Source organism: Myotis daubentonii, chromosome 11 (genome assembly GCF_963259705.1).
Source record: "Myotis daubentonii chromosome 11, mMyoDau2.1, whole genome shotgun sequence".
NCBI lineage: Eukaryota > Metazoa > Chordata > Mammalia > Chiroptera > Vespertilionidae > Myotis > Myotis daubentonii.
In genome coordinates this window covers 37810871-37838166 of record NC_081850.1, presented here as the reverse complement: position 1 = coordinate 37838166, position 27296 = coordinate 37810871, and the positions used below count along the sequence as shown (strand labels likewise).

Here is a 27296-nt window from a genome sequence, read left to right as displayed (position 1 = left end):
TTTTTACTGATTTCAGAGAGGAAGGGAAAGGGAGAGAGAGATAGAAACACCAATGATGAGAGAGAATCATTGAGCGGTTGCCTCCTGAATGCCCCCCACTGGGGATTGAGCCCACAACCCAGGCATGTGCCCTTGACCAGAATCGAACCCGGGACCCTTCAGTCCGCAGGCTGATGCTCTATCCACTGAGCCAAACCGGTTAGGGCAGCAATGTCATTTTTATTTTCTTCTTGTTTCTTCTTCATTTCCTCTTGGTTCTTACACATATTATTGAATTTGTCTTCCATTCTTTTCAGCCACCTTATTACCATTTCTCTGAATTCTTTCTCTGACAGGTTGCTTGCCTCCATTTCATTTACTTCCTTTTCTGGTGATGCCTCCTTTTCTTTCATATGCGGGCTGTTTCTTTGTCTCCCCATGATCTCTCTTCTCCGGGTGTTTGGCTATGTAGTTCTCTCTCTCCTTTTCCTAGTAGAAATCTGACCTTTCTGTGAGAAGGTGCAGAGTTCCTCCAAGTCCACATATTCGAGCTGCTTGGGGTCTGGTGTTCCTGGGTTTGCAGCTGTTCCCTGGGTGGTGGTGGTGTAGATTTCTGGGATTTTTAGAATTTCGATAACAGCCACTCTCCCCTTCAAGGTGGCGCGGTCTCCATGTCAGAGCCGGTTGTTCCAGGAGGGATTTCAGCAGCAGTGGAGGCTGCCCGGTCCGGGGAACCCCGTCTGGCAGTCCCCAACAGTCCCTTGGAGTATAGTTGTCCCTCAACTCACAAATAAATACACCCTGTGCAACCACACACTCTCCTTTCATTCTCTCACTCATGTGCTATCTTGCAGCCTGTCTTCCTGTCAGCAGCCATCTTCCCAATCTCCGAGTTCCTTCTTTTTTACAGCAGCGTAGTATTCCATCGTGTAGATGTACCACAGTTTTCTAATCCACTCATCTGCTGATGGGCACTTAGACTATTTACAAATCTTAACTATTATAAGTTGTGCTGCTATGAATATAGGGTTGCATTTATCCTTTCTGATTGGTGTTTCTGGTTTCTTGGGATATAGTCCTAGAAGTGGGATCACTGGGTCAAATCAGAGCTCCATTTTAAATTTTTTGAGGAAATTCCATACTGTTTTCCACAGTAGCTGCATCAGTCTGCATTCCCACCAGCAGTGCAAAAAGGTTCCTTTTTGTCTGCATCCTCGCCAGCACTTGTCGTTTGTTGATTTGTTGATGACAACTATTCTGACGGGTGAGATGGTACTTCATTATCGTTTTGATTTGCATCTCCCGGATGATTAGTGACTTTGAGCATGTTTTTATATGTCTCTTGGCCTTCTGTATGTCCTTTTGAAAAGTGTCTATTGAGGTCCTTTGCCCATTTTTTTGATTGGATTGTTTATCTTCCTTTTGTTATATGAGTTCCCTGTAAATTTTGGAGATTAAACCCTTATTGGAGACTAGAAGCTTGTTGCACGGAGATTCGTGCAATAGGCCTTCCTTCCCCTGGCTGCTGTCACCACTTTTCCTCCGGCACCCAGGACCCAGGCCTTTGGTCCAGCCACAGCGAGGCTTGGCTTCTCAGCTGTGACTGCAGCAAGGCTTGGCTTCTCTGCTTCAGCAGCAGCGGAGAAGCCAAGCCTCTTCAATCTTCAGTCTTCAGTCTTCAATCTTCACTCTTCACTCAGTTGGAGCCTTCAGTCTTCGCTCTGCTCTTGCATATGCAAATTAACCGCCATCTTTGTTGGGTTAATTTGCATAGTTGCTCTGGTTGGCTGGTGGGTGTAGCGGAGTGACACCTATTTGCATGTTTCTCTTTTATTAGTGTAGATAACATTGGCAAATATGTTCTTCCATGCAGTGGGCTTTCTTGTTGTTTTGTTGATGGTTTCTTTTGCTGTGCAGAAGCTTTTTATTTTGATGTAGTCCCATTTGTTTATTTTCTCCTTAGTTTCCATTGCCTTAAGGAGCTGTATTAGTAAAGATATTGCTACTACATATGTCTGATATTTTGCTGCCTATGAATTCTTGTAAGATTTTTATGGTTTCTCGTCTTACATTTAACACATTGTATGCGGGAAACGTATTTATACGTTTTACGTATTTATACATTCTACCAGTGTAGTAGAGTGCGGGACACGTATTAATACGTTTTTTATAGATTAGCGGTAGAACGCGGCCAATGTATAAATACGTAAACTAAAGTTACTGTAATTTTACTGAACGTTGCCATTTGCGCAAAAAATTAGCAAATAATTAAAATTAAATATTTTTTTTATTGATTTCAGAAAGGAAGGGAGAGGGAAGAGAGAGATAGAAACATCAATGATGAGAGAGAATCATTGATCAGCTGCCTCCTGCACACCCCACACTAGGGACCAAGCCTGCAACCTGGTGTGGTCAGAAACTGTCCACTAGATGCACTGGCTCTGGGACCTCCCTGGAGGTACTGCCTGTGCCATGCCCAGGGCCACCCAGCATGAGCTACAGAATTATCTGCAGCTGGCTGCTACTTGTCCTGGGTTTGGAAGAGGAAAGGCCGTGAATGAAGGGGCCAAGCCTGGGGCCACTTAGCAAGAGGTACAGAGTAGGCAGAGGCCAGATGCTGCTTATTTTAGAGATTCTAGGAAAGTCCAAAGCATGAGCCAAGAGAGGCCATTTTTATGGAAAAGCCACTGGGAAAGGCTTGGGTGGGTCCAGAAAATTGGGTGGGGAAGGGTCTCAAGGAATCAACAGGGCGGGGCTAACAGTGTTAGCCAGTTGTTGGAGACTCAGCTATGGTGCCTGCCTGCCAGCTCTATTCTGGACAGGGCTCAGAAAAGGAACAATGGCCTCTACCAGCACTCTTGTCTTGGAGAAAGGTACCCGTCCAGCCCTCATCCTGAAGCCAGACAATTCAGTTCCTCCCAACATGTACCTGGTACTTTTTGAGCTGCTGCCCAACCCCTGGAGCTCAGAGCCAGTGAGTCCAAATAAGTCAGTGTGTGGGCTCTTTAAGAGAAACGCCTGGAACTCCAGGAGCCCCCGTCTCACAATCTCTGTTAAACAGTTTCCACAGCCAGAAGTTATGGAGACTTCTTTTCTCTGTTCTGGAACCCTGGACTAGGGGGTTCTAATGTGGGGCTGGGACTTCTTGCTCCTGAGGTGTGGGGCGGGGGAGGGTTCTGCAGCTTAGATATCCCACCCAATTTTTAACCACCACACGTGGCTGTGGGACCAGCCGGTTCCATGTCTCTGCCCCTCCTACCGATCTTCTTTGTATCCTTAGCTATAAAACTTCTGTTCAGCTAGATTTCAGGCATTTCTTAATGACAATTTTTCTGTAGCTTAGTTGTAGTTTTGATGTGGTTGTGGGAGGTTATGAGTACCTCATTTACCTACGTTGCCATCTGGAAGCCCTGAAGTTTACTTCTTACAGCCCTTGTTTCCCCCAGCAGCAATGTTCTGTTTGTATATTTGTCTCATGTTTCCCCCAGCAGCAATGTTCTGTTTGTATATTTCAGTCTCATTTTAGAGAACTTTCTTAGATATCTTGTGATCCTTGGTTGGTTGCTCATTTGGAGTTGGTTGCCCATTAGGAGTGGGGACAATATGCTGTGAGCATTGCTGAGGGTCAAGTAGAGGGGAGGGGTTGCAGCCAAACCTCACTGTAGCGTGCTCTGGCTGAGTCATTGGGGAATCTCCAGTGTCATTATCTTTAGACTTCCCTTTTTGGTAAGATAACTATATAATTTGTGATCCCAAATGGGAGATATTTGGGAGTAAATACTGTTATATTGCCTGAGTGTTAGGCATAAACTCAGACTATCCTAGGCAAATCAGAGGGCAGTCACCTATTTCCTAGTAGTGATATTTCCCAGAGAAAATTCTTCCATGTCAAGTTGTCTGCACCTAGGATCTGTGTGGAAGAAGAGGTCTGGTGGGGGGTAGGGTTGTCTCATCATTCATCTTTCAATATGCACACTTATAGCCCCAAATTGGAAACTACCCAAATGTCAATCAGCAACAGAGTAGAAAATTACGGAATATTTATACAGTGGAATACTACTCAGTCATGAAAAATAATGTTTTCATTACACATGGTAAAAGGCATTAATGAATAACAAAAAAACGGATAAAAAGCATGTACTGTATGATTCCACTTATAAGATGTTAAAAAACTGACAAACCTAATCCATTACGATAGGAGTCATAATAATGGTTACCTTTGTGGCTTAGATGGGAAGGCATCAATCCCATCAATGCCACTGATAGGAAGGGGGCATGATAGAGCCTTCAGCTTAGCTGGAAATATTTGATATCCTGCCTTAGGTACCAGTTCCATGGATGTATACAGGTAAAAAAACCAATGAACTGTACAATTAATAGTTGTTCAGTTTATTGTATGTAAATTATACCTCAGTTACTTAAAAAAGAGAAAGTGTTGAAGTTTTCTGAGATAGGTGAGATGACTAAGGGGATGGTAGTGGGCAGAGGATTGGAGATTATAGACAGCTTCATGGCATCGAAATAGCATTTGAATCAGGCCTTAAAAGAATGGTTCTCAACATTTCTCAGGTCAAGATCACTGTGAATTTGATGAAAATTATAGTCTTGCCCTAGCTGGTTTGGCTCAGTGGATAGAGCATCGGCCTTCAGACTAAAGGGTCCTGGGTTCGATTCTGGTCAAGGGCATGCACCTCGGTTGCAGGCCACTCCCTGGCTCAGGCCCTAGTTGGGGCTCATGCAAGAGGCAACCAATCCATGGGTTTCTCTCACATCAATATTTCTCTCTTGTCTTTCCCCCCCTCTTCCACTCTCCCTAAAAATCCATGGAAAAATATCCTTGGGTGAGGATTAAAATAAAAATTTTATAGTCTTTCTGTTTATGAAAAACAACAACAACAAAAAAACCAACTCTATATGCCCTATTATTTCATGGTCCTATTCATATCCATCTATGACCCGCCTAAGAATCAATGAGTTCCGGGCTAAGGATCCCTGCTTAGGTAAATGGGTACACTTACAAATGGGAGGGGACAGAATGGGATTCTGGCTAGGCAACCCCCTGTAGTGAGGGAGAGCACCTGCTAGCACATATGACTACTAGGGACAGAGATGGCAAAGAACCCTGTTTCCCACTTCAGTCGAATTCCCCATTGACATCCCAACCCAGGATAGATTCCCAGCACCAGCTCCGCAGGTAAAATTACAGTTATACTGAGTAACCATGGCTGAAGGCTACATTTATAAAAGTTAATACCATGTTTGCTTACAAGGATCAGCTTGCTTTAACTTAAAAGATTTTACACTGAACATCTTAGTCATCAGGAATGTCTTTCGGCATCCTTGGTCATTTTGCTGTCTCATGCCCCCCCCCCCCCCCCAGGTATGATTATAAGGCTTCTTGAGCCTCTGCTGCTTGGGACACTCATGAGATGGTGTAGGTGCATTCACTGTTTAAACTATTCATTGCTTCTCTCTGTTGAGGCCACTCTTATGTGAGAAGTATTCTTCTCACACCTTTGACATTGGACTTGTCTAAGTCATTTGCTTTGGCCGGTGGAATGTGAGCAGAGTATTGTAAACTTCACTTAAGCTGAAGTTTTTTTTATGAGGTCCCATCGCTTGGTTACACTATCATTTTTTTTCTTCTGCCATAAAAGTGACATGTTCTAGATAGGGACTGCTCTAGATCCCCATCCAGAGATTTTGGGATTGTTTGCTACCATAGCATAACAGTGAAGCTGGCTAATACACCAGGACACTGGGGAAAGTCTCCTGAACAAGTTGAGCAGAACCTGCTATTGGCTTCTCAGGGCCAGAGCATTTTCTGTCCATTTTCATCTGCCATGAGACTCAGTTTATTTAGGATTCTGGAATATCTGAAAATGAGACGCATCTAAGTTATTTCTTCTTAATTAATAGAGAGAAATATACAGGCCATAAACCACTGGAATTACTGTACTACCACAATTGAGAACAAAATATTTTATTTTTCTCAATAAAACTATAGTTTACAATAGTATTTACTAAATAAATTATATAATTTCTCTTTTACAAGCAATAAACTAAATCACAAATATTTGAAAGACAAACGTGTATGTACACGACATAAGGCCTTTTATAAATAGCTCTGCTTTTCTCATTTCACTAGTAAACAGTGAAAACATCTTTATAGAGGCTAGTTATCTATAAAGTATATGCAGACCTATTATACTGATCTTTAGATAAAACCAATTCAAACTTTTAATGACATGGGCTGTGATTATAATTTTGCAAAAAGAGCAGGATTTATACTTTATATACCATTTTGCACAGATGAGTTTTTAAAAATATATATAAGCAGATTACATGTGTTGCTTATGTATAATAACTGGATGCATGCAAAATGAAATAATGCAAGTATCAATAGGAAAATAGCACTTTCAAGTCCAAAAAAGTGATTGGCAATGGTATAGAAAGCAGCTTAAATAGAGTTCATGCAGTTCTTCACAGTTCGGCAAGCAACAGCAAATGATAGAAGAGTGTGGTATTTTTCACATCACATCTGCTGATGAGCCCATGGACCAAGGCTCCCCTGACATCTCGCAGACTCCTAAGTCCAGATGAGTGTTACTCTGTGTCGTGGGGCTCAGCCAAGTTCCTTTGGGAAATCTGGAGTGGCGGAACTTCTCTCCTACCACTGAGTTCATGTCTCATCCATCTGCTTCAGTGGTCACCATTTGCACTTACTGGGGGGAAAAGAAAGAAAGCAGCTGTAAGACTTAGTTTTGGTGTTGACTGATCACTGCTCCTCATGAGTAGGAACACAAGTCCGTTATTTCTCCCAGTGACTTGTGCCTGGGAAATGTGCGAGTTGAATTCGGGGTACATGAGGCTGGGATTCTGCAATGATGAGCATAGCATATGCATCTCTGACAGATCCGCAATATGTTATTGACACCAAGGTTTATCAAGTCCCTACGAAATCACAGCACAGTGCTAGAGACTCAGAAGGAAGCAGCACCACCTAAGACCGCGGTCGCCAACCTTTCGGACCTCACAGACCACCAGTGGCCCGCGGACCACCGGTTGGCGACCTCTGGAAGACACACCTGCCCTCCAGGTGCACAGGGCTTGGAATGTGCTGCGGTATATCAGGTCTGAAGCCAATCAGAACAACTTGAACATTGTCTTGAACTCATGAATGCTGTGCTCCTTTTCAAACACTGTTCCTGTGGCCAGGGAGTGAAGATATATCCAGTAAATACTTAACTTAATATGATAATCATTTAAAATCGGAGGCAGCTAATTCAACCAGTGACAGTTACACTAAGCTGTATATGGGGAAGCAGTCTCCTGCTCAGTCTTTAGAGATAGACACAGTGGGCTAAATATATTGATTTCCTAATTATTACAGCTATAGAACATTATGCTAGTTACTTAACTTTCTTTGCACCTTATTTTGTTTTATCTGTAAAATGGTGGTAAAAAAACCCACCACTGTATGGAACAGTTGTGAGGGATAAACTTTTCTATGGAGAGGTAGTGTATATGGGTACACATATATACAAACATGAGTGCATGTATATACAAAAACACAACATACAAAAATCATAATACACATCACTTAGCACAGTGCCTGGCATATGCTAATGCTCCCAAAATAGTAGTTAAGATGGTTCGAGCTAGATCACAGAGATTGTGTGGCCCAACATCTTCCTTTGGAGGCTGAAAAAACTTCAGTAAAAAGTTTGAAATGACTCCAAAAATTGTTAGAAAAGAAACTATGTCAAGTAAAGATGATTCTACTTACTTATTTATTTTTTAAATATATATTTTTATTGATTTCAGAGAGAGGAGGGGAGAGGGAAAAGATAAAAACATCGATGATGAGAGAGGACCACTGACCGGCTGTCACCTGCACGCCCTCTACTGGGGATAGAGCCCGCAGCCGGGCATTTGCCTTGACCGGGAATTGAACCATGACTTCCTGGTTCATAGGTTGATCCTCAACCACTAAACCACACCAGCTGGCCAACAGGATTCTATTTAAAAACCAGGATTTTATTGTGTAATTTGAGCCTGTTGTTAGTTGTAATTTTTCTTAAGTTACCACTTTAATAATTTAGATTGTTCTTTCTTATTCATGTTAGAGAGGTTTCCCTGCTTAGATGTACAATATGCTCAAACTGTTACTCAAAAATCATCTTTCAGAAATAGCTTGAGTGGTTGGCGTTGTGAGCTAGAGCAGTGGGCACATGGGAATTGTCTACATGCTCGGGACAGATGTTAAGGTGGACTTTACTTAGGCTCAATGTGGTAACTTTAATGTGTGGTACATATCAATCACTGATATAAAATGATAAGATCTTACTAATTAGATTTGAGTCCTGCTTTCTTAAAATAAATAAAAGCAGGTAGTTTTGCTCTCCTGGCCCTCTAGAAGACAGGTGGAGTTCTGTGTCTGGTTTCTAACGCCAGACTCTGAGAGGGACATATATCAGTCTGAGTCATGTGTGAGAAAATCCACCAGTGAAAGGCTCCAACCCGAGGACTCTATGGAAATGGCTGAAGACCTGGGCTTTTTGGTGTAGAAAATAGGAGTCATAGAGATGGGGCCTAGTAGTTGTCTGAATATGCGAAGGCTAGCCATGGGAAGAAGGGTCAGGCACGAGGTTAGTCCCAGGACACCTGAAGTGTGACACTGTCATCAGTCGTGGCACAGACGGCTGTGCCCTGGGGTGGGGTGGAATATCAGAATGAGTGAAGTGGGTGGAGTGTGAAGCCTCACCCCTCCCAGTCTCCCCCCATCACGCATCCTCATCCTCATATCCTCCCCCAGCCCATGGGCGCGCTGTGCCATCCGCTGCGACCCAGTGGGTGAGGCTAAGTGAGTCCAAGGCCGGAACCGGGACAAATGTGTGGAAGCCAGTTTTGCTTCAACCCCGAAGTGCTCTCTAACCAGAGTAAAGAAATGAGTGGTCACTGAGGGGAGGGGCAGTTGCTGTTGCTGGGGGTGAGGCTGAGGCTGAGGCTGACTGGCCGCTGGGCAGAGCTGAAGCAGAAAGCTGTGTGTCCTAAACACGGCACCCAGGAGGCACTCGATACGTGGTGGCCGGCAGAGCAGACTCGCCAGTCATGGCGGGCTGTCAGATAATCACAAAGTTCCATCTCAACCACAAGATTCTATCAAATACTATTTGTAATTTTTAAATGTTTTACATTTATTATTTAAATATAGTTGGTATACAATATTAGTTTATTTCTCACTCCACACCTCTTTCAGTCTTTTCTCTGCCACATATACCCCTCAGCCTACTGTTTAAAAATTCTGTTTAGCCAATAGAATTTCCTAAGACCTGGAATGTGATGTGAGGGAATCTTAGGGCAGAGCTGAAAGGAGGCACAACTTCACGACAGTCAGACTGGCCGAGATGCTCAGCACTGAACAGGCCACGAAGTCTCCCATTCTGAAAGTTTTAACCCTCAGGGGTGCTATTCTTTTTTTAATTACAATTACTTCAGGGTTCGGCCCATGGGTCCCCCAAAGCAGGATCTTTTCCTCTCTGGAGTCCAGGAGCCTCCTCATTTTGGTTTGAAGTTGACGTTCTTTCCCAAAGTACCTCCGAGGAGAGCATGTATCTCCAGGCTATCGTAGGCAGTAAGTCTCTTATCTGTATTGTCCCTATACCAAGCCCACTTCTATCAGCAATTCCTGAGTTCTGCTTCCCCCAGCCCTGCACTATTTCTTTTCTGTTGTATGTTGATGTTATTCTTTTGGCTGATTTCCTTCTGTTGCCACAAGAGCACGACTCCTCCTGCCTCAGCATCACTTCAGTCCAAACGCAGCACCACCACACATGACGTAAAAGCGTCACGGTGCCTGCCCGTGGCTCTGCAGCTCGTCCTCTCCTCTGGGTCACTAGATGGCCCTGCGTTCGAAATTCAGGGATTTCTGAGAAAGCAGCCACCACTGGACTGTGAAGTCCTGAGTCTTTTTTCTTTTACCTAAGGTTCTATATTTGTTTTTATTATATTCGTATAGCTACCTCAGGTTTGGGGGTTACTTCCCAAGGCACAATCACTCGGGGACAGATTGGAGTGGGGGATTTCTCTGTCCAATAGCAGTAGGAATCCAAAGCTCATCATTTTATCGGGAGGTAAAACGAAGACCCGTGCTAGTGTAGAAATCAGGACACGGTGTAAGAATGGAGTTGATCTCACTGCTAGGGGATCTGATAGATGGAGGGAACTTAGAGAAGCGTGGGTCCAAATTTCCTACCTTTGCACTTAAAAAAAAATCAGACTCAGAATCAGATGAAATTACTCTTTTCCAAGGGCCAGGGACTGTGGGCCTTGAACTAACAACCCTTGAGGCTGGAGGTGGGACTTAGAATGTCCTTGAAGGACACACACACAGTTCAGATGAAGACGACCATGTTGTGCCCGATCTGGGAGAATGTTTGTTGAAGTCTGTGGAGCTGGCAGCACATGGAGTGCCAGGCCTCCTGCCAGCCTCCAAGTGCCCCAGCAGAGCGTTCCTGCTGACCAGCAGAGAGGTCACAGGTGAGGGCAGACCCAGGAGAAGAGCTGGCACTCCTCTTGGACATCTCATGGGATGGACTTAGGATTATGGCCTCTCGTCTCAAAACCGTTAGTGCAGCCCCAGTATCTCAACAGGGTTCCCCCGCCTGATTGATTTGTTTTCCGAAGACCCAAGGGAAGCCTGAGGGCATCAATGATTTATATCAGCTCACGATTCTACAGCGGACTTCCCAGCTTATTGTAAACCCAGAAAGTTCCCTTAATATCTAACACATCATACAGCCCTGGGCTGCAACCGAATCCTCTCTGACCCCTGCTTCTGCTGCATTAGGAGAATGTTGTGGGGAGGAATATGGGCCCGGTTTCATTCAAACAGGAGCACTGCTTCTCTCTCATGTACGTCGAAAGAAAGCATGAGATGCCAGCGGCTCCCGGGCATGGTCTCGAGAGGAGGAACTAGAAGCTTCTCCATCTCAGTACTTTGAACCATTAGGGGTTGAATTGTGGCTCCCCAAATTGCATATGTTGAAATTCTAATCGCAGGTACCTCAGAATGCGACATGGCTTGGGGATAGGGTCTTTTATAGGGATAATCGAGTTAAAGTAAGGTAATTGGGGTGGTCCCTAGTCCAGTATGACTGTGCCCTTATACGAAGAGGAAATCTGGACAGGAGACAGACACACACAGAGGGAAGACAATGTGAAACACAGGGAGAAGATGGACATCCACACGCCAGAGAGAGAACCCGGGACAGAGCCTTCCCTCAGCCTCCCGAGGAGACGACCCTGCTTGGACTTCTGGCCTCCAGAACTGGGAGGTGATAAACTTCTATTGTTTAAGCCGCCCAGTTTGTGGGACGTTTGTTAAGGCAGCCCTAGGAAACGAATACGGTAGCCATTACTGAAAGTTAGAAAGTTTTTCTAAAAAGAAAGAAGGCTCTACATATATTTGAATTTTATTATAATCAATCCCATCCCCTACAGGGGGTTACTTAAAAAGGTAAAGGTTACATTCTCCTAGAAACTGAACAGTAAGGGACGACCTATCAAAGATTGAACGTGAAGAAAAGGCTTTTTCAAACTTGTGTTTGTTGATACTTTGTTAAAGTCGCTGTGTAAGCAGAAAAAGAGAGCAGTTTCTGTGTTGAATCCCCCGACTGCCAGCGAGCCCTTTCAAAAAGGCTCCAGTGGACCGGGCCTGGATGGATGGAGAAAGGCACCCTCCCACCCTAGGGAAGATGAGCACCTTTGGTTTTGTGCCTGACTAACAGCAGCCCCCAGTCCACCTTGAAAGGAGGAAGATGCTGGGCTGTCAGAGGGAGCTGCGTCCCATGCGAAGGACGTGCCCCTGGCGAGTGTGCACGCACAGCACGGAGGCTACGATAAAAGACGTGGAGTGGAAACAGTCCTTTGAGCGACACACTCACTCTTAATTAAGCTTCCATTCAAGGACTTCAATCACGTAGCCGCCTTGGTCAGAGGGGCCTTCCTTCCAGTAGGTGGCAGTAGGCCTGCAGGAACCAGGAACACATGCGCAAGTCCAGTTCATCCACTTGAGTGTGGTAGGAGCCTACTAGGGTTCACCTGGGAATCAGGTGTATTTTTTCTCTCTAATGTCGAGCAGAGCTATTGGCTGACCATAGGCGGGGAGCCTGGGGGAGTGACAGCTCTGCCTTACATGTAGCTCAGAGCAATGACCGGGTGCTCAGCGCTGCGGGGCCCCGCCAGCCTGCTCGGTGCTGCATCCAAAGTCACCTGCTGGATGTGTGGGGAGCTTTTAAAATTCCAATGCCCTGGTTCACTTGAGGGGTTTTATTTCTACATACTACACGCACCCAGCAGGTGACCGTATCTGCTATCGCATTCACTTACCTGGCACCTTTTTGTGAGGTTCCAAAATGATTTGGAAACATCTAACGGACCTCCCAGGGACTCAGCCAGGGAGATGAAATGTGAGTGGGGAACGGGGCCATGCATGGCACAGCAGTTCACAGGCCCCTGGGGAAGGCAGTACAGTTGGCTGACTAGTGTCCCCGGAAAATTCGTGTCCACCTGGAACCCTGGAAGGTGACCTGCTTTGGCAGGAAGGTCTTTGCAGATGTAATTACATCCACAAGTTATGAGGAGGTCACCCGGGGTTAGAGTGGGCTCTTAATCCACCCACCGGGGCCCTCAGTGCTGGGGAAGAAGGCCAGGGAGAGGGAGGCGGAGGCCAGTGCTGCGCGTCCGAGGACGCCCAGGAACACGTGGAGCACCAGCAGCTGGAGACGCAAGGAGGGAGCCTCTCCAGAGCCTTCAGAGGAGCACGGCGCTGCCAACACCTCGACCTAGGACTTCTGGGCGGCAGAACCACGAGACCACGCTTTCCCGTTGTTGAAGCCCCCAGGCTGAGGGTCTTTGTTATGGCAGCCCTGGCAACGTAACGAGGCACAGACAAACCAAAGGCCAAACCCTCAGCCCCACTCCGGAGTGCTGATTCTGTTCATCACACTCGGGGAGGCCTTATTTCTTACTGCGTGGTCAGTGTTTTATGCACCCTCCCGTCTAGCACATTTCCCAGTCCTCCACAGATCCAGGAGCGTGCAGGGGACGAATGACGACAGCCCTATTCACTAGGTCGTGGGTGTGACTTAAACTTGCTCTTTCTAAAATTCACACTTGTTCCTAATCTGGTTCCTTCCGAGTTTGCTATTTGTTTCCTGCAGGCTCAGGGTCTGGTAAACCCCAAGTTCATGCCATTAGAGACTGTTCTTCTTCAAACACTCTTTTCCAAGAGCTGGAAAGGCGCAGGAGACTAGCAAACACTGCCTTTCTATGACAAGAGAGGGGAGGAAAGTAGAAACCAGACTGAGAAGCAATAGGGAGAGTTTGGAGGCAGCAGGCAAGGGGAGAGGGGCAGTGTTGGGGGACAAGGAACGGAAATGATGGGGCTACCTGTGGGGGGGCCTGGATGTGACAGGAGACCCAGGCAAGCTGAAGGAGGAGGAAACGAAGCTGGCCTGTGAGGCCATGACGCTGTAAAGCGAGGACAGAACACAACAAAACTGCCGCAGCCTCGCAGGCTGTCATTCCATCGCTAATTGTGGGCCTACTGTAACCGAACAGCCAGTGTGCCTTTAAACTCCAACTCCAGCTCCCTAAGCTAACCCTTAAACAGTAGTTTAATACTGTTTGTTTAAAGTAAAAGCCTCCTGGTAACCTCCTAATCCAGCCCGACGGGTTGCCTCATTATTTTGAAGCTTGAATCTCTCGTTTCAGTACAGGATACACTTCTACGTGCTATGGGGCTCAGGCCGTGGGATTCTTTTCTTTGTTTTTCTTCCCAGGACTTCCAACTACTTAAGGGGACCAAGCATTTCTAGAGATTTTAAAAAAAGTGTGTGTGTGTGTGTGGGGGGGGGGGGGGGGCTATTTTGGCCTTTCTGAAATCTCATTTCTCAACAAGTGGTCAGATAGTGGAAGGAAGTGGCGTTTTGGTTAAATGTCCTCCAATCCAAAGGCAGTGCTTTCCTCTTCCTACTTTGCTCTCACTAAAATCTACCGAAAACCTCAGCAGCATTTTTGTTTTTGGGTCAGTGGGGAATCTTGTTCTCTGCAGAGAAGCAATAGAATTGCCACCGTTTCAAATGAACACCCCTTGCAGCAGCCAACACTGGTCAGACAAGGAGGGATGAAAGACACCTGATACTTCACGTATATGCCATTCACGCAATGCCAACCGAGTCCAATCCAGAAGTGCCATTTCTCTTGTCAGAAAGTTCCGCTGAATTTTCTAAGACACCCTGACCTAGTTTAAAATGTTTTCCTTCTTTTTCTCATACATAACATGATAAGCTGTTCATTCAATCATTTTCACTTCTCTGCCACCCTGTCCCATGATCAAAGAGTGTTATTAGCCACCCTAAGGACACGTTCAGTAATCAGGCCATCCAGCAGCGGCACATCAGAGCGCCATCTCCAACTCCAGCATGCCTAAAAAGTGGCTTAGCTCTTTCTTCTCCTTTGCCCATAGCTATCTTTGCACTTCACATACCCGTTGTGCAGACACACATACCTGAATGAAACTACATATTATTGAGAGGATGATAATATGTAAAAAGAAAGGACATATCCTCGGGACTAAATAACAGAGGCAAGAAAGTCACTCTTGAGTAGCAGCCATCTTTCAGTTTTCCATATTTAAAAAGTGATCCTGTCTCTCTCACTTACCTATCCATCCCCAGCTAGTCACCCACAACATTTTTCTCCTGTGATGATGTGGTTAGTTCCTCTTCCCCTTAACACCAAATTGCATTCTACACCAGGCAACGAAGCTGCCTCAGTAACTGAAATAACAGCTACCTCGACCACGTCAGTGCCGTAGAATGTCGGATTATTCAAACAGTGGACTCTACCTCTCCTACTAAGACGCATGATTGCCCATTTTAAGTCAGTAGAGCCTGTACATCTCTATTGTATTTTTTTAAATACCCTAATCTACGTCATCAACTCAAAATTTCAATGGAAAACACATCTCTGGTTCCGGGATCAAATCATCTTCTGAAACACCTCCCTTGATTTGAATATTTGCAAATGATTCAGACAGCCTGAAACTCCAGAGCAGCGATTTTCAACCTTCTTCATCTCATGTACATAAACCCAGTGCTAAAATTCTGTAGCACACTTAAAAAAAAAAAATGTATTTTTTTGTTGATGTGACCAAATATAGGTATAATTTTCATTCATTCACACTGGACAGCTATTGTGTTGGCTGTTATTTTTTTTACTTGACAATCTAAGGAAAAGCGGTCAGTGCCCCTGACTAAATAGTCAGGTATTACATGTTTTAAACATTCTTGAAGCGTACAGTTGAAAAGCGCTGGTCTAGAGTACGGAGGTGAATGGCCTTTTCAGAGCAGTGCAGATAGCTAGGGACATGGAGCCTGAACCAAATGTTTTAATAAGGGCAGTGGAATAATGAGCTAAGGTACCCTATCCTTTTAATTTTGTGTCAAATCACAGGAGAAAGCAGGGTAGCTGGCCTAATTTACATACACATATGTGGGGCGATCCTTAAAAGAAATTTCAGATGTTATCTGGTGTGCATAAGTCATTTGCGTTTAAATGATATCTTTTTAAAGGGGTATAAACAGTATTGTCCATTAGTACAAATAGTAGCACCAGGGGATTAGGTCACAAGGACCAAGAGAGAAATGCTGTATCTTAAAGGAGGAGAAACATTACAGGAGAAATCTGAGTACGTTTGGTTACAACACCGAACACAGTGTCACCACAGAAGCCTCCAAGTGCCCTTCAGGTAAGGATGGCTCTGCTTAAGAGAATTCAAATTGTGTCAAGAGGCAGGAGAGACAAAGCTGCTTCCCTTTACATGCTTTTCCTTTCTGCGCTCTCTTTCATAGTCTTGAGGCAAATAAAAATACTGAAGGGAGGTTACTGGGCTGTATCCTTTCAGATCTGGAAGAGCATACAAAATAATAAATCTCCAGCAGGAAAACATACCCTAGAGTTACAAGGTAATGGTGCAGAACTTCCTAGATATGTTGCCATCAAATTTAAGTTTATTGTGAAAGTTTATGGTGGAATATGTGATGAAACAGTGGAATTTGGAGAAATGACTGTACCTACTGTGTGTGGACAAGCCTAGTCTGCAACACCTTGTAATTTAGAATAAGTCACAGATGGTCAGAGCTGGAAGGGGTCTTAGAGATGGTTTAATGATCCATTTTATAGATGAGAAAACTGAGGCCCCCATAGAGTGATTGATTAATTCAAGGTCAATGATGAATGAGAGGCAGAGACAGGCATAGCATCCAGACGTCTATTTGTAATTAATTCACTTCCCATTTGGCTCTGCAACAGGTGAAGGGACTAATTTGAAGGACTAGAACAACTGTAGGGGCTACCATTTCTGGGGATCCATGAGCTCCAGCTATTTTCCTATTAATACTGAGGTGTTATTTGCCTTTTCATTCTCACTCCCTGTCACGGGTGTACATGTGAAGTACAACGATGGGCCGTTCTGCAACAGACTAATGTAGGAACACATGAGAGGCCAGCTTCTGTTAAGTCACACATTAGGGATTGTAAAAATGTAAAATGATGCCACTCTCCTCACTAAATTTATTTTTGTTCTGGATTACATAGTTATTTTCATAAACATTTAATAGAGTTATTATTTTAAATGAATTAATAACATTTAAATACTTTCTCATTTTAATTTTTAAAAAAATTATCTTTATTCAGAGTATTATCAGTTTAATTTTTAACTATGAACTTACATACAGAAAAACTCTTGGGTTCCTCAGTAACTTTTAAGAGTATAAAGGGGTCCTGAGATCAGAAGGTTTAAGAATGACTATACTAGAACCATAAAAAAATAGAAAGGAAACAATGATGAAAGTGGAATTGTACAAAAAACATCCTCAACATAAAACCTCCACTCTTTCCTTTTGGGGCTGCATCTCTCACTTTTAAAAGCATGACTGAACGTGATGGATGTGGGACTTGTGTCAATCATCAGTAACAAGTACAGCGATTGGGTGCTGCATGGTTCCACATGTAGGTAGGGCTGGATTGGACTGTCCGCTCTGCCATCTACCAGCTCAGAGAGCTGATCAGGTGCTTCGGTCTCCTTATCTGCATGAATGGAGACACATGTAACACCCACCTTCATGAAAGAGCTACTGTAAGACCAGCACCAGGACAGTGCCTGGCCGAGGTCACATGCTTAGTTTGGCTATTATTATTATTATTCAAAACGCTCTGCTCTTCCAACAGTACCAGACTGTTTCCCTCACACCATTCTTCTTGAACATTCTCATTCTGTATCGAAATTTAAAAAGAACCAATGCTTAGTAACCCAAGTTGTCTCTGTATCCTCTGTTTTTTGTGCTGTGTTTGTTACCTTGTTGTCTGACTTTGGATGCGCCTTTTAGCTTCTCTAGGTCTAATTTGCATATTGCAAAGGAAGCATAATTCCTAATCCAGGCAGCAGTTAAGAGTGTGGCTCGGGGCTAGTGTTTACTGGCTGCATAACCAGGACAAATTGCATCATCTCCATGAGCCTTAATTTCCTTATCTGTAAAAAGTAGAAGCTAGTAACCACATCTGCCTCATGTTGTGAGGATTAAATAAGTTAATATATATATAAAGTATTTAGAACAGTGTCAGGCATGTAGGAAACACTCAAAAATGTTTCACAGCTTATTGTTATTAGCTACAAAATAAGATGAGGCTAGATACGTTTTTCTCCAACCTTGGGGAGAAGAATTTCCACTATCTTGTTGCTCTCTCCATATGCTGACTCCCCTCTGCCTTCCCTTTCCTGTCCTGTCCTCCAGTGCTTCTGAACCACAACAAAAGCTGGGCTGGGAAAACTGGTCAGCAGACCACACCAGCCAGCTAACCACCACCACCTTCTCTTTCAGTTCCCAACCCCCATGATTCTTTTTTATCTACTTGACCCTCAACTGTTCTCCATACAATCAGTGATGGATCCTGCAGCTTTTCCCTATGGCTTCTGAGGCAAGCGCCATCCGTGCTGAAATGCTTTGCTTTCAATATCAAAGACATAAAACAAGAAAATTAGACCCTAATAAAACCAGATAAGCAGCAGTGTTCTCATAGATGAAACTGATGGTTACCAAGGAGGAACAAAATGATTAATAAGGCAACTTTTCTACCAAAGGACTAAGGGATAATGGAAAAGGAACTGGTACCGGCAATGCCATTTAACCACCTTGTGATCTTACATCCCACTCAGCAGTATCACACTCCCTCGGTTGGTGCAAATCCGCACAAGTGGCTCATGAAGATGAGGTTTCACACAGTCTTTCATTTCAGCTTTCTTGGTTTCTACTTTCAGATGTAACAAAACTTAGCACAAGACCAAAAAAGTACTTTATATATTTTTTCCTATTTAATTTCTTATCTTCTTGGTTATGGAGAGGAACCAACTCTTCTGTGAAGGTTTTGCAGTATACACATACCTAACTTTTTAAAAGCGTGAAGAAGAGCATTGCTTAGTGGGAAAAAATTCTCTTTGCCACACCAGGATGTGCAGGGGTTGTAAAAACAACCCTCTTCCATAATATTTTTATCTGGGGAGGGAGCTGCTATTTTATGTAGTGGGTCTTCACAGAAAACCTCTCTGAGAAGGAGATGTTTGGGCAGAGACCTGAAGGAAGTGAGGGAATAAGCATGGGACAGCTGAGATGGTGTCCAGTAGTAAGTGCAGAGGTCCTGAGCAAAAACATGCTTGGTCTGAAGAGGAGCACAAAGGAGGCCGGTGTGGCTGGAACAGCATCGGAGAGGAGGATGGGGGGGGGGGGGGGGGGAGGAGGGAGGCGGAGGTCAGAGAGGCGGGGAGACCAGACTGGATAGGGCCTTGAGGACTGTGGAGTTGACTCCAGGAGAAATAGGGAGACATTAGAGGGCTTTGGACTGAGGAGTAAAATCTTGGGTGACTGAAGTCCTGCAGAGTACACCTAGAAAACGCAGTGCCACGTTGGGGAATGTGGAGAAGCACAAAATGAGGTGGGAGATGTGCTACTGTGAGACGGCGGTGTCGGTTTCCGACATCAAGCTGGCACACGAATAGTGATGTGGTGCATGGGCTCAGGCTTGGCAAAACTTTAAAAAGCAGAAAATTCTAAATCAACATTTCCCTGTCCCATGAGATTTGGTGCAGGTGTATAAGGACGTGGAGAATGAGAATGAGAATGAGATGTACTTTTCAGGGGAAATACTCACTCTCCTCGTTTACAGTCTTGAGTATTGTTCTAGGCCTCATCTAACAATCCAATTATGCCTCTAGAGCAATGGTTCTCAACTTGTGGATCTCGACCCTTTGGGGGTCGAACGACCCTTTCACAGGGGTCGCCTAAGACCATCGGAAAACACATATATAATTACATATTGTTTTTGTGATGAATCACTATGCTTTAATTATGTTCAATTTGTCACAATGAAATTGGGGGTCACCACAACATGAGGAACTGTATTAAAGGGTCACGGCATTAGGAAGGTTGAGAACGACTGCTCTAGAGACAACCTGAGGGACACTAAAGGGTGTCCACACACATGGTCACTGTGAGGTGGGCAGGGCAGGCATTATTTCTCTTCTTTGGCAAATAAGGACACAGCCTGAGAGGTCCCTGCCCAGATCACACAGCTGCTTGGTGACTACGGAGGGAGGGAGCGAGCCAAGATTCTGGATGCTGAATTCAGGTTCTTCCCACAACCCGCCTTGGTGCCTCTCAGGGTACCAAGGTTTCAAGGCAGTCTCCCTCAAATGAAGAGTCACACACAAGGCAATACAGTTGAGTCAAAGACGACATTACTTGGGGAAAAACACCTAGGAGCTGCACTTTGCTTGGCATTAGGGCATCTGCCCTTTTATTACACCTGGTGATTTAGTATCTTACCCTAGATAGTACTCTTGTGTAATGTTCTACGTGAATGATGGGAAAACATGGCTTGTGAAAAGACGCACCATTTGTAGAAGTGACAGGGTGCCACTGTTTCTTTGAACACCGAAGCATGCCTGGTCTTACAGAACTTGTTCCGTGTAGACCATGACCTGTATCCATTTGTAAACCCGCAGGGAAGGGGAAGGAACTAGAAATTACTTACTAAATAAACATCGAGCACGGAGGCGTTATCGTCCTGCATTTCCAGAGCATTGGGCTCAGAAGTCAAGTAGATGGTCCCCTCTTCCGAGGTAAATGTTGAACTGGAAGGTAACCCTTTACTGGAGAAATAAAGAAGAGTAATGATGAGCGTGTGACCTCCAGAACAAAACCCAAGGACACCTCCCAAATGGTAGCTGAGCAGGCTAGGAAAGGTTTTAGGGATACAACGTTTTTGTGTTTTTGAGCGTTTGAAGGAAATATGGTTACACCTGAGATGTGCTCACTTGAGTTTAAATAATTTGGTTTGACTTTTAGTGAATTTTCTGTCTCCTTCGGTATATGAAACATTTCTTCACATTTCTGAGTGGTGATCTGTGGGTCCCAGGCCTTGTCAGGGAGAATTACTGTGACTGTCCAGGACCACTGTCATCTTTGACTTTGAATAGTTGCTTCTCGATGCTTACGTTTCCCTCTCACAGTATTACTCATGCTTTGCTAGTTTATAAAAGGTAACCTTGTGCATAGTTGGCATCGATGATTTCTTTCTATTGTTTTTTTCCTTTCTTCTTCTTTTTGGCAAGAAAGGTTTAACCACAGCCAAGGTTCTGAAACTTCGGTGTGCATCAGAAGCCCCTGGAGGGCTGATTAAAACCCACTTTCCCGGGCCCCACCCTCCAGAGTTTCTGACCCAGTGGGAGCCCATGGGTTTGTGTGTCTAACAAGCTCCCAGGTGATGCTCCTGCTGCTAGTCCAGTGATGGCGAACCTATGACACGCGTGTCAGAGGTGACACGCGAACTCATTATTTTGGTTGATTTTTCTTTGTTAAATGGCATTTAAATATATAAAATATAAAAAATATAAGTCTTTGTTTTACTATGGTTGCAAATGTCTAAAAATTTCTGTATGTGACACGGCACCAGAGTTAAGTTAGGGTTTTTCAAAATGCTGACATGCTGAGCTCAAAAGGTTCGCCATCACTGTGCTAGTCCAAGGCCTACACTGTGAGTGGCAATGAATTACATAAACACATAAATGAATCACATGAATTCCGAGCGTGTGCTTTGTGAGGGTAGCCTAAATGTACCCTTAGTAACAACAAAAGCCCAAGTCATATTGAAGAGTCATTTATGAAGGGAAACCACCATGTTTTGTCATGATACCAGTGCTTGCTGTTTAGGTAATCGGTCCATTTTCATAGTATTTAAATTGGGGATTAAGTTAAGGGCTCAGAAATGCACAATCTTTCCCCCACTGAAATGAAAGTTAGTTTTTGACCTGTGGAAATTTGCTATGTGTGGTTTTGCGGGAGCAAAATATCTGCAGACAATGGTGGAAGAGTGTGATATTGGTGTTAGAGGAGCTGGGAGAAGGGGAACTAACTTTGGCAGTGGCCTGTGGCTTTCCCTGGGCAGTAAGTAGGGCTGAGAGCAGGAGTGTGGGAGACTGGCTTCCACTCTCACCTCCCCTGTTACCAGCGCCTGTCCCCTTCTGGGCTCCACTCAGAGCTCACCCCTCATGAAAACACCCATCTACAGCCATCCTCTGAGTTTCTTGTCTGAGCCTCCCAGGAGGTTGGGAGATATTGAAGACATTGTATTCCCCTGCCCTTTCCTATTCTATTTCTGTATTTATCTAGTAGTTGAAGATATGTGAAATAGTTAGAAGTCCTGACCTTTACAATATCAAAACTTCTTTATGAAAAGAATTGTGTGATCTTAATAAATCACATTCAGCCCGGCTGGCATGGCTCAGTGGTTGAGCGGTGACCTATGAATCAGCAGGTCACGGTTCGATTCAGGGCACATATGTCTTAAAAAAAGAAATCATCTTAATTTGAATTATAAAGAAAATTAATAAGAATACAGACCAGTGCTAAGAGGAAATGAAGGGAGGAATCTCCCATAAGTCTTCCAGTTGATGGTATTTGAGAATGTGGGAATCAAAGAACTAAAACCACTTCACTTTTGGCTTGATACATTTTCTCCTAAATTCTGGACACAGTATAAGAGTTCTCTCTCTTTAAAAAAAAAAAATCTTTATTGATTTCAGAGAGGAAGGGAGAGGGAGAGAAAGAGATAGAAACATCAATATGAAAGAGAATCATTGGTTGGTTGCCTCCTGCACATCCCACACTGGGGATCAAGCCTACTACCCGGGCATGTACCCTGACCCGGAATCGAACCGTGACCTCCAGGTTCATAAGTTGAAGCTCAAGCACTGAGTCATGCCAGTCAGGCTAGAAGTTCTCTTGCTGATCAAAAACCTAAGATGGGTTATACCAGGGGTGGGCAAACTTTTTGACTCGAGGGCCACAATGGGTTCTTAAACTGGACCGGAGGGCCGGAACAAAAGCATGGATGGAGTGTTTGTGTGAACTAATATAAATTCAAAGTAAACATCATTACATAAAAGGGTACGGTCTTTTTTTTTTTTTTTTCCCAATAGTTTTATTCATTTCAAACGGGCCGGATCCGGCCCGCGGGCCGTAGTTTGCCCACGGCTGGGTTATACAATATGGGAAACAGCGTCTGCTCCAATGGATTTTAAAGAGCAGGGTGAATGTGGCTTCCCCCCATCTAGCTGTTGAGTTTGTTATAAACCTTCACAGATTTCTTGGGTTAAGTAAACCACCAGTTTTCAAGGGCTGCTATTTCGAGAGGCACTGTGTAGCAATGAACATGACCCCGGTTATTTTTTGGATCAAAACAATGATGCAGTTATGGACTTTATTTGACTTTTGCCTTTCAGCTGTTAAAATGCCATTCACTACTCCTGTGGGTACAAAATGATCCTGCTGGTTAAGCCTTATGAGAAAGATGAATTATTTATCTACTTAAACCTCAAAACTAAAAACAAGATGGTCAGAAAATATGTAATTGTGGTGTGCCTCTGCGTTTTTATTTCTATTTTTTAGGGGGGGCATTTGAGTTTATATATAATTAAATAAACCTCTAATGCAGTGGTTATCAACCTTGGCTGCACATTAGAATCACCTGGGAATCTTTTAAAAATCCTGACTTCTGGGCCCAGGATTTTATTTATTTATTTATTATTATTTTTTTTTTATTGCTTAAAGTATTACAAAGGGTATTACATATGTGTCCTCCCCCCCCCCCACCCTTGACAATCCCCTGGCCTCCCCTACCCCCCAGTGTCTTATGTCCATTGGTTATGCTTATATGCATGTGGGCCCAGGATTTTAAAAAGATTTCCAGGTGATTCTAATGTGTAGCCAAGGTTGAGAACCACTGCTCTAATGGATCTTGGGTTATTTTGTAAACATATAATTTATTTGATGAGATTCAAAACTAAATTTTCCCCTTCTTGTCTGAGTGTCTAGTTATTAATCTTATCGATATCCCTCCTAAGATTAAGGGGATTACTGAGACTATTCTACAAGTGCTTTTCTTTTTAAAATTATTTAAATGGCGCTACTTGTAGTGTAAAATATAGTCAAAAGTCATCCCCCTCTTTCTACTGACCTCTTGTGACCCAGAGATTCACCTCCCCAGAAGCAAACCCAGTTTGCAAATATTTTTCAATCTAATATTTATCTTTTATTTTTGGAAACTAGGAGTAAGCTACTAGCCTGTTTAAGACAACATTAAAATATAAACGAAACCTAGAGTATTAATAGGTACATTTACGAATTATTTTAGTTAAAATTCAATATGATTACAGAAAAAAGAAATACCCAATTTCCTCAGTATCACATCGTCAAAATTTGATAAAATCTAATAGGCATATTTAAAAAAACATCACATTGCTATTTACACTGTTTTCCACGTGTATTAGAATAGTTTCCTGTCTTAGTAAGAAGAATATTCTGAGCATTAAGTTTGGGGACAAAAATGAGACTCACAGGGACTTGTATCAGATTATTTAGAGAACTCATAATGCAACAATGACAAGGTAAATAATGCACTTTAGAAATAGGTAAAGGATCTGAATAGACATTTCTCCAAAGAAGATATACAAATAGACAGTAAGCACATGAAAAGATGCTCAACATCACTACTTATCAGGGGAATGCAAATCAAAACCACTATGAGATAGCACTTTGTACCCACTAGGATGGCTGTAATAAAAAAGACAAACAAGTGTTGGAAAGAATGTGAGAAATTGGAGACCACCTGCATTGCTGATGAGAATGCAAAGTGATGTAGCTACTTTGGAAAACCGTTTCACGAGTCCTTAAACCATTTGAGCCAGCAATTTTACTCCAAGGTATATATCCAGTAAAAACTAAAGAGATTTTTTGAGGTTGAATTATTGCTAAATTAAGAAATCGGGAATTCCCACAAAAAACCAGTTTCCCACCACTTCTTATGAGAAACCAGAACAGCTGGCAACTCTGAGTAGCCATGAGGTTGTGGCTGCTCCCTTTAAACTGGGCATGTCCCCTCCAGTTCACTAGGGTCCCCACCACTCTCCTCTGCATTATACTGGGCCTGTTCTACTTTGCATTGTCTCTGTCTGGCCCCTCTGTGTACCTCTCAGCCCACCTCTTCCACCTCACAGATGAGGAAGCTGAGGCCCAGTGGCTTGCCCAGAGTCACACTGAATACAGATTTGCCAAATCCAAGGCAGCTAAGCCAATGTGCTTAGGAACTTGAAAATAATCATATAAACCAGCAAAAAACAAATGCAGTATATGATGCTTGATGTGAACTTGGGGATTTTTGTTGTCTTGAGAAGAGTAAAGATGGGCTGAAAAGGTAGAGAAAAAATAAGAAGGTAGAGTATGCTTTACAAAGCAACATCGTTTGTAGTCATAATGTATTATGTTAAATTATAAACTGGGTGTTTTATAAACAAATGAAATTCAATGATCACAGTTTGAAACTTTGCATATTATTTATTGTTTTGTACTTATAAGATACATATATTTCAGTACAAATTTTCTTTTAAAAATGTATTGGGGTAACATTAACATTATGTTTAAAGTGTATGATTTTATAATATATCATCTGTATATTGCATTATGTGCTCACCACCAAAAGTGTAGTCTCCTTCGATCACCTCTTTACCATCTTCATCCTTCTCTAGTCCCATTTCCCCCTGGTAACCATCATAGTATTGTCTGTGTCTATGAGTTTGTGTGTTTTGTTTGTTTGTTCTTTCTGTTTTATATCTCACATACGAGTGGGGGTTCTTGTCCTTTTCCATCTGACTTGTTTCACTGAGCATGATGCTCTCAAGATCCATCCATGTTGTCATAAAATTGCAACATTTCATCTTTTTTTATGGCTGAGTAGTATTCTACTCTATGCATGTACCACATCTTCTTTGCTGGGAGCCGGTCCATCCTTGCTGTTTCAAGGGACCTGGCATATATGGCATACGGTTCTTAATATGTTTGCTCACCTTCTTGGCGCTGTGTTTTAACCAAGGTCACCTCTCCGAGAAAGGTTGAATCCCCAGGTAGGGATTTTCCCCTGAAGTTAGGGAGGGAATAAAACCCCTCAACTAAGTGCCAGGAGGGTAATTAATCATTTTAACTACGAACAATCATGCTTAAGCTACATAATCTTTACTCCCTGGAATGGAGATAAGAAACGCCCTAACCTTTGGAATAGAGATTTATAGGATTGGAATCAACTGGTATAAATACAGATGCAACAAGACAGCAAGAGACAGAATTCAGAAGACAGAACCTACACGGAGCCTGGAGACAGAAGAACTTTGCTGGAGAGAACATGGCAAAAGATCCTGGACTGAACCTGACTATAGAACATGGCAAGAGAACCTGACTAGAACCTGGTGACCGAACCTGGCTGGAGAACCTAGCAAGAGAACATGGCTACAGAACCTGGCTGGAGATCCAGACCAGAACTTGGCTGGAGATCCTGGCTGGAGATCCTGGCTAGGCTGCTGATCAACTGAACACTGTCTCCGTGTCATTCCTTCTTCGCCGACTCCGTCCACACCTTTGGGGACCCCTGGACCTGCTGGGGTTGGACCCCGACACTTCTTCATCCAGTCATCTGCCAAAGGACACTTAGGTTGTTTCTATGTCTATTATGAATAATGTTGCACTGAACATAGTAGTACATATATCTTATGAATAAGTGTTTTCAAAATTTTGGGGTTGATACCCAGAAAAGGGTTTGCTGGGTTATATGGTAGCTCTATTCTTAATATTTTTGAGGAATATCCATACTGTTTTCCATAGTGGCTACACCAATTTACATTCCTACTAGCAGTGTACCAGAGTTCTCATTTCTCCAACTTATTTTTTGTCTTAGTGATAGTATCTTTCTAACAGGTGTGAGGTGGTATCTCATGGTTTTGATTTGCATGTACCTTACAGCCAGTTAAGTATCTTTTTATATCTTTGTTGGCAATTTGTCTGTCTTCTGTCTGTATGTGTATTTTTATTTCCTTTGCCCATTTTTAATTGGATTGTTTGTTTTTTGTTGAGTTGTATTAGTTCTTTATAGATTTTGGATATTAGCTCCTTATTGGAGGTACCATTTGCCAATATCTTCTCCCATTTATTTGGTTGCCTTTTTGTTTTGCTGATGGTTTCTTTTGCTGTGCAGAAACTTTTTCGTTTGATATAGTCCCATTCATTTATTTTTGCTTTTACTTCCCTTGCCTTTGGGGTCAAGTTCACAAAAACCCCTTCAAAACCAAGGTTCATAAGGTTAGTACCTATATATTCTTCTTTGTATTTTATTACTTTAGGTCTTGTTATCAAGTCTGTAATCCATTTTGAGTTAATTTTCATGTACAGTGTTAGAGAACAATTTAGTTTCATTCTTTTGCATGTGACTTTGCAATTGTTCCAATACCATTTATTGAAAAGGCTTTCCTTTCCCTGTTGTATGTTTGTGGCGCCTTTGTAAAAAATTAGTTGCCCATATATGTATTTATTTCTGGGCTGTCAATTCTGTTCCATGGGTCTGTGTATGTATTCCCCCCCCGCCCCCAATATAATACTATTTTGATTATTGTAGTTTTGTAATATAATTTGAAGTCAGGGAGTGTGATACCTCTAGAAAGCAAGATATTCTTGTTCCTCAAAAAAATTAAAAATAGAACTACCATATAATCCAGCAATCCCATTTCTGGGTAGGTATGCCAAAGAATTGAAAGCAGACTCTCAGATATTTGCTCACCTAGTGTTTTAGACTGAATTGCTTCTCTCTCCTCACCC

The 27296-nt window shown here is 43.2% G+C and overlaps 1 protein-coding gene and 1 long non-coding RNA gene across 13 annotated transcripts in view; one reads left to right on the top strand and one right to left on the bottom strand.

Annotated features, from left to right (window-relative positions):
* The window catches only part of LOC132211973 (uncharacterized), a 65970-nt gene that overhangs the window by 22219 nt on the left and 16455 nt on the right, over positions 1-27296 (top strand). The window lies entirely within an intron of this gene.
* Positions 5947-27296, bottom strand: part of PIP5K1B (phosphatidylinositol-4-phosphate 5-kinase type 1 beta) — a 288346-nt gene continuing 266996 nt past the window's right edge. For 4 of the 12 annotated variants that reach the window (XM_059656843.1, XM_059656842.1, XM_059656844.1 and 1 more), the window contains 2 exons: positions 20134-20251; positions 16897-17136 (listed from right to left, as the gene is read on the bottom strand). In XM_059656843.1, the coding sequence (XP_059512826.1) occupies positions 17095-17136; positions 20134-20251 (160 nt within the window). In that variant the 3' untranslated portion in view covers positions 16897-17094. Of the gene's footprint in view, positions 6705-16874; positions 17137-20133; positions 20252-27296 lie in introns of those variants that run through there. The other 8 variants (XM_059656849.1, XM_059656848.1, XM_059656850.1 and 5 more) reach the window with 6 other exon arrangements.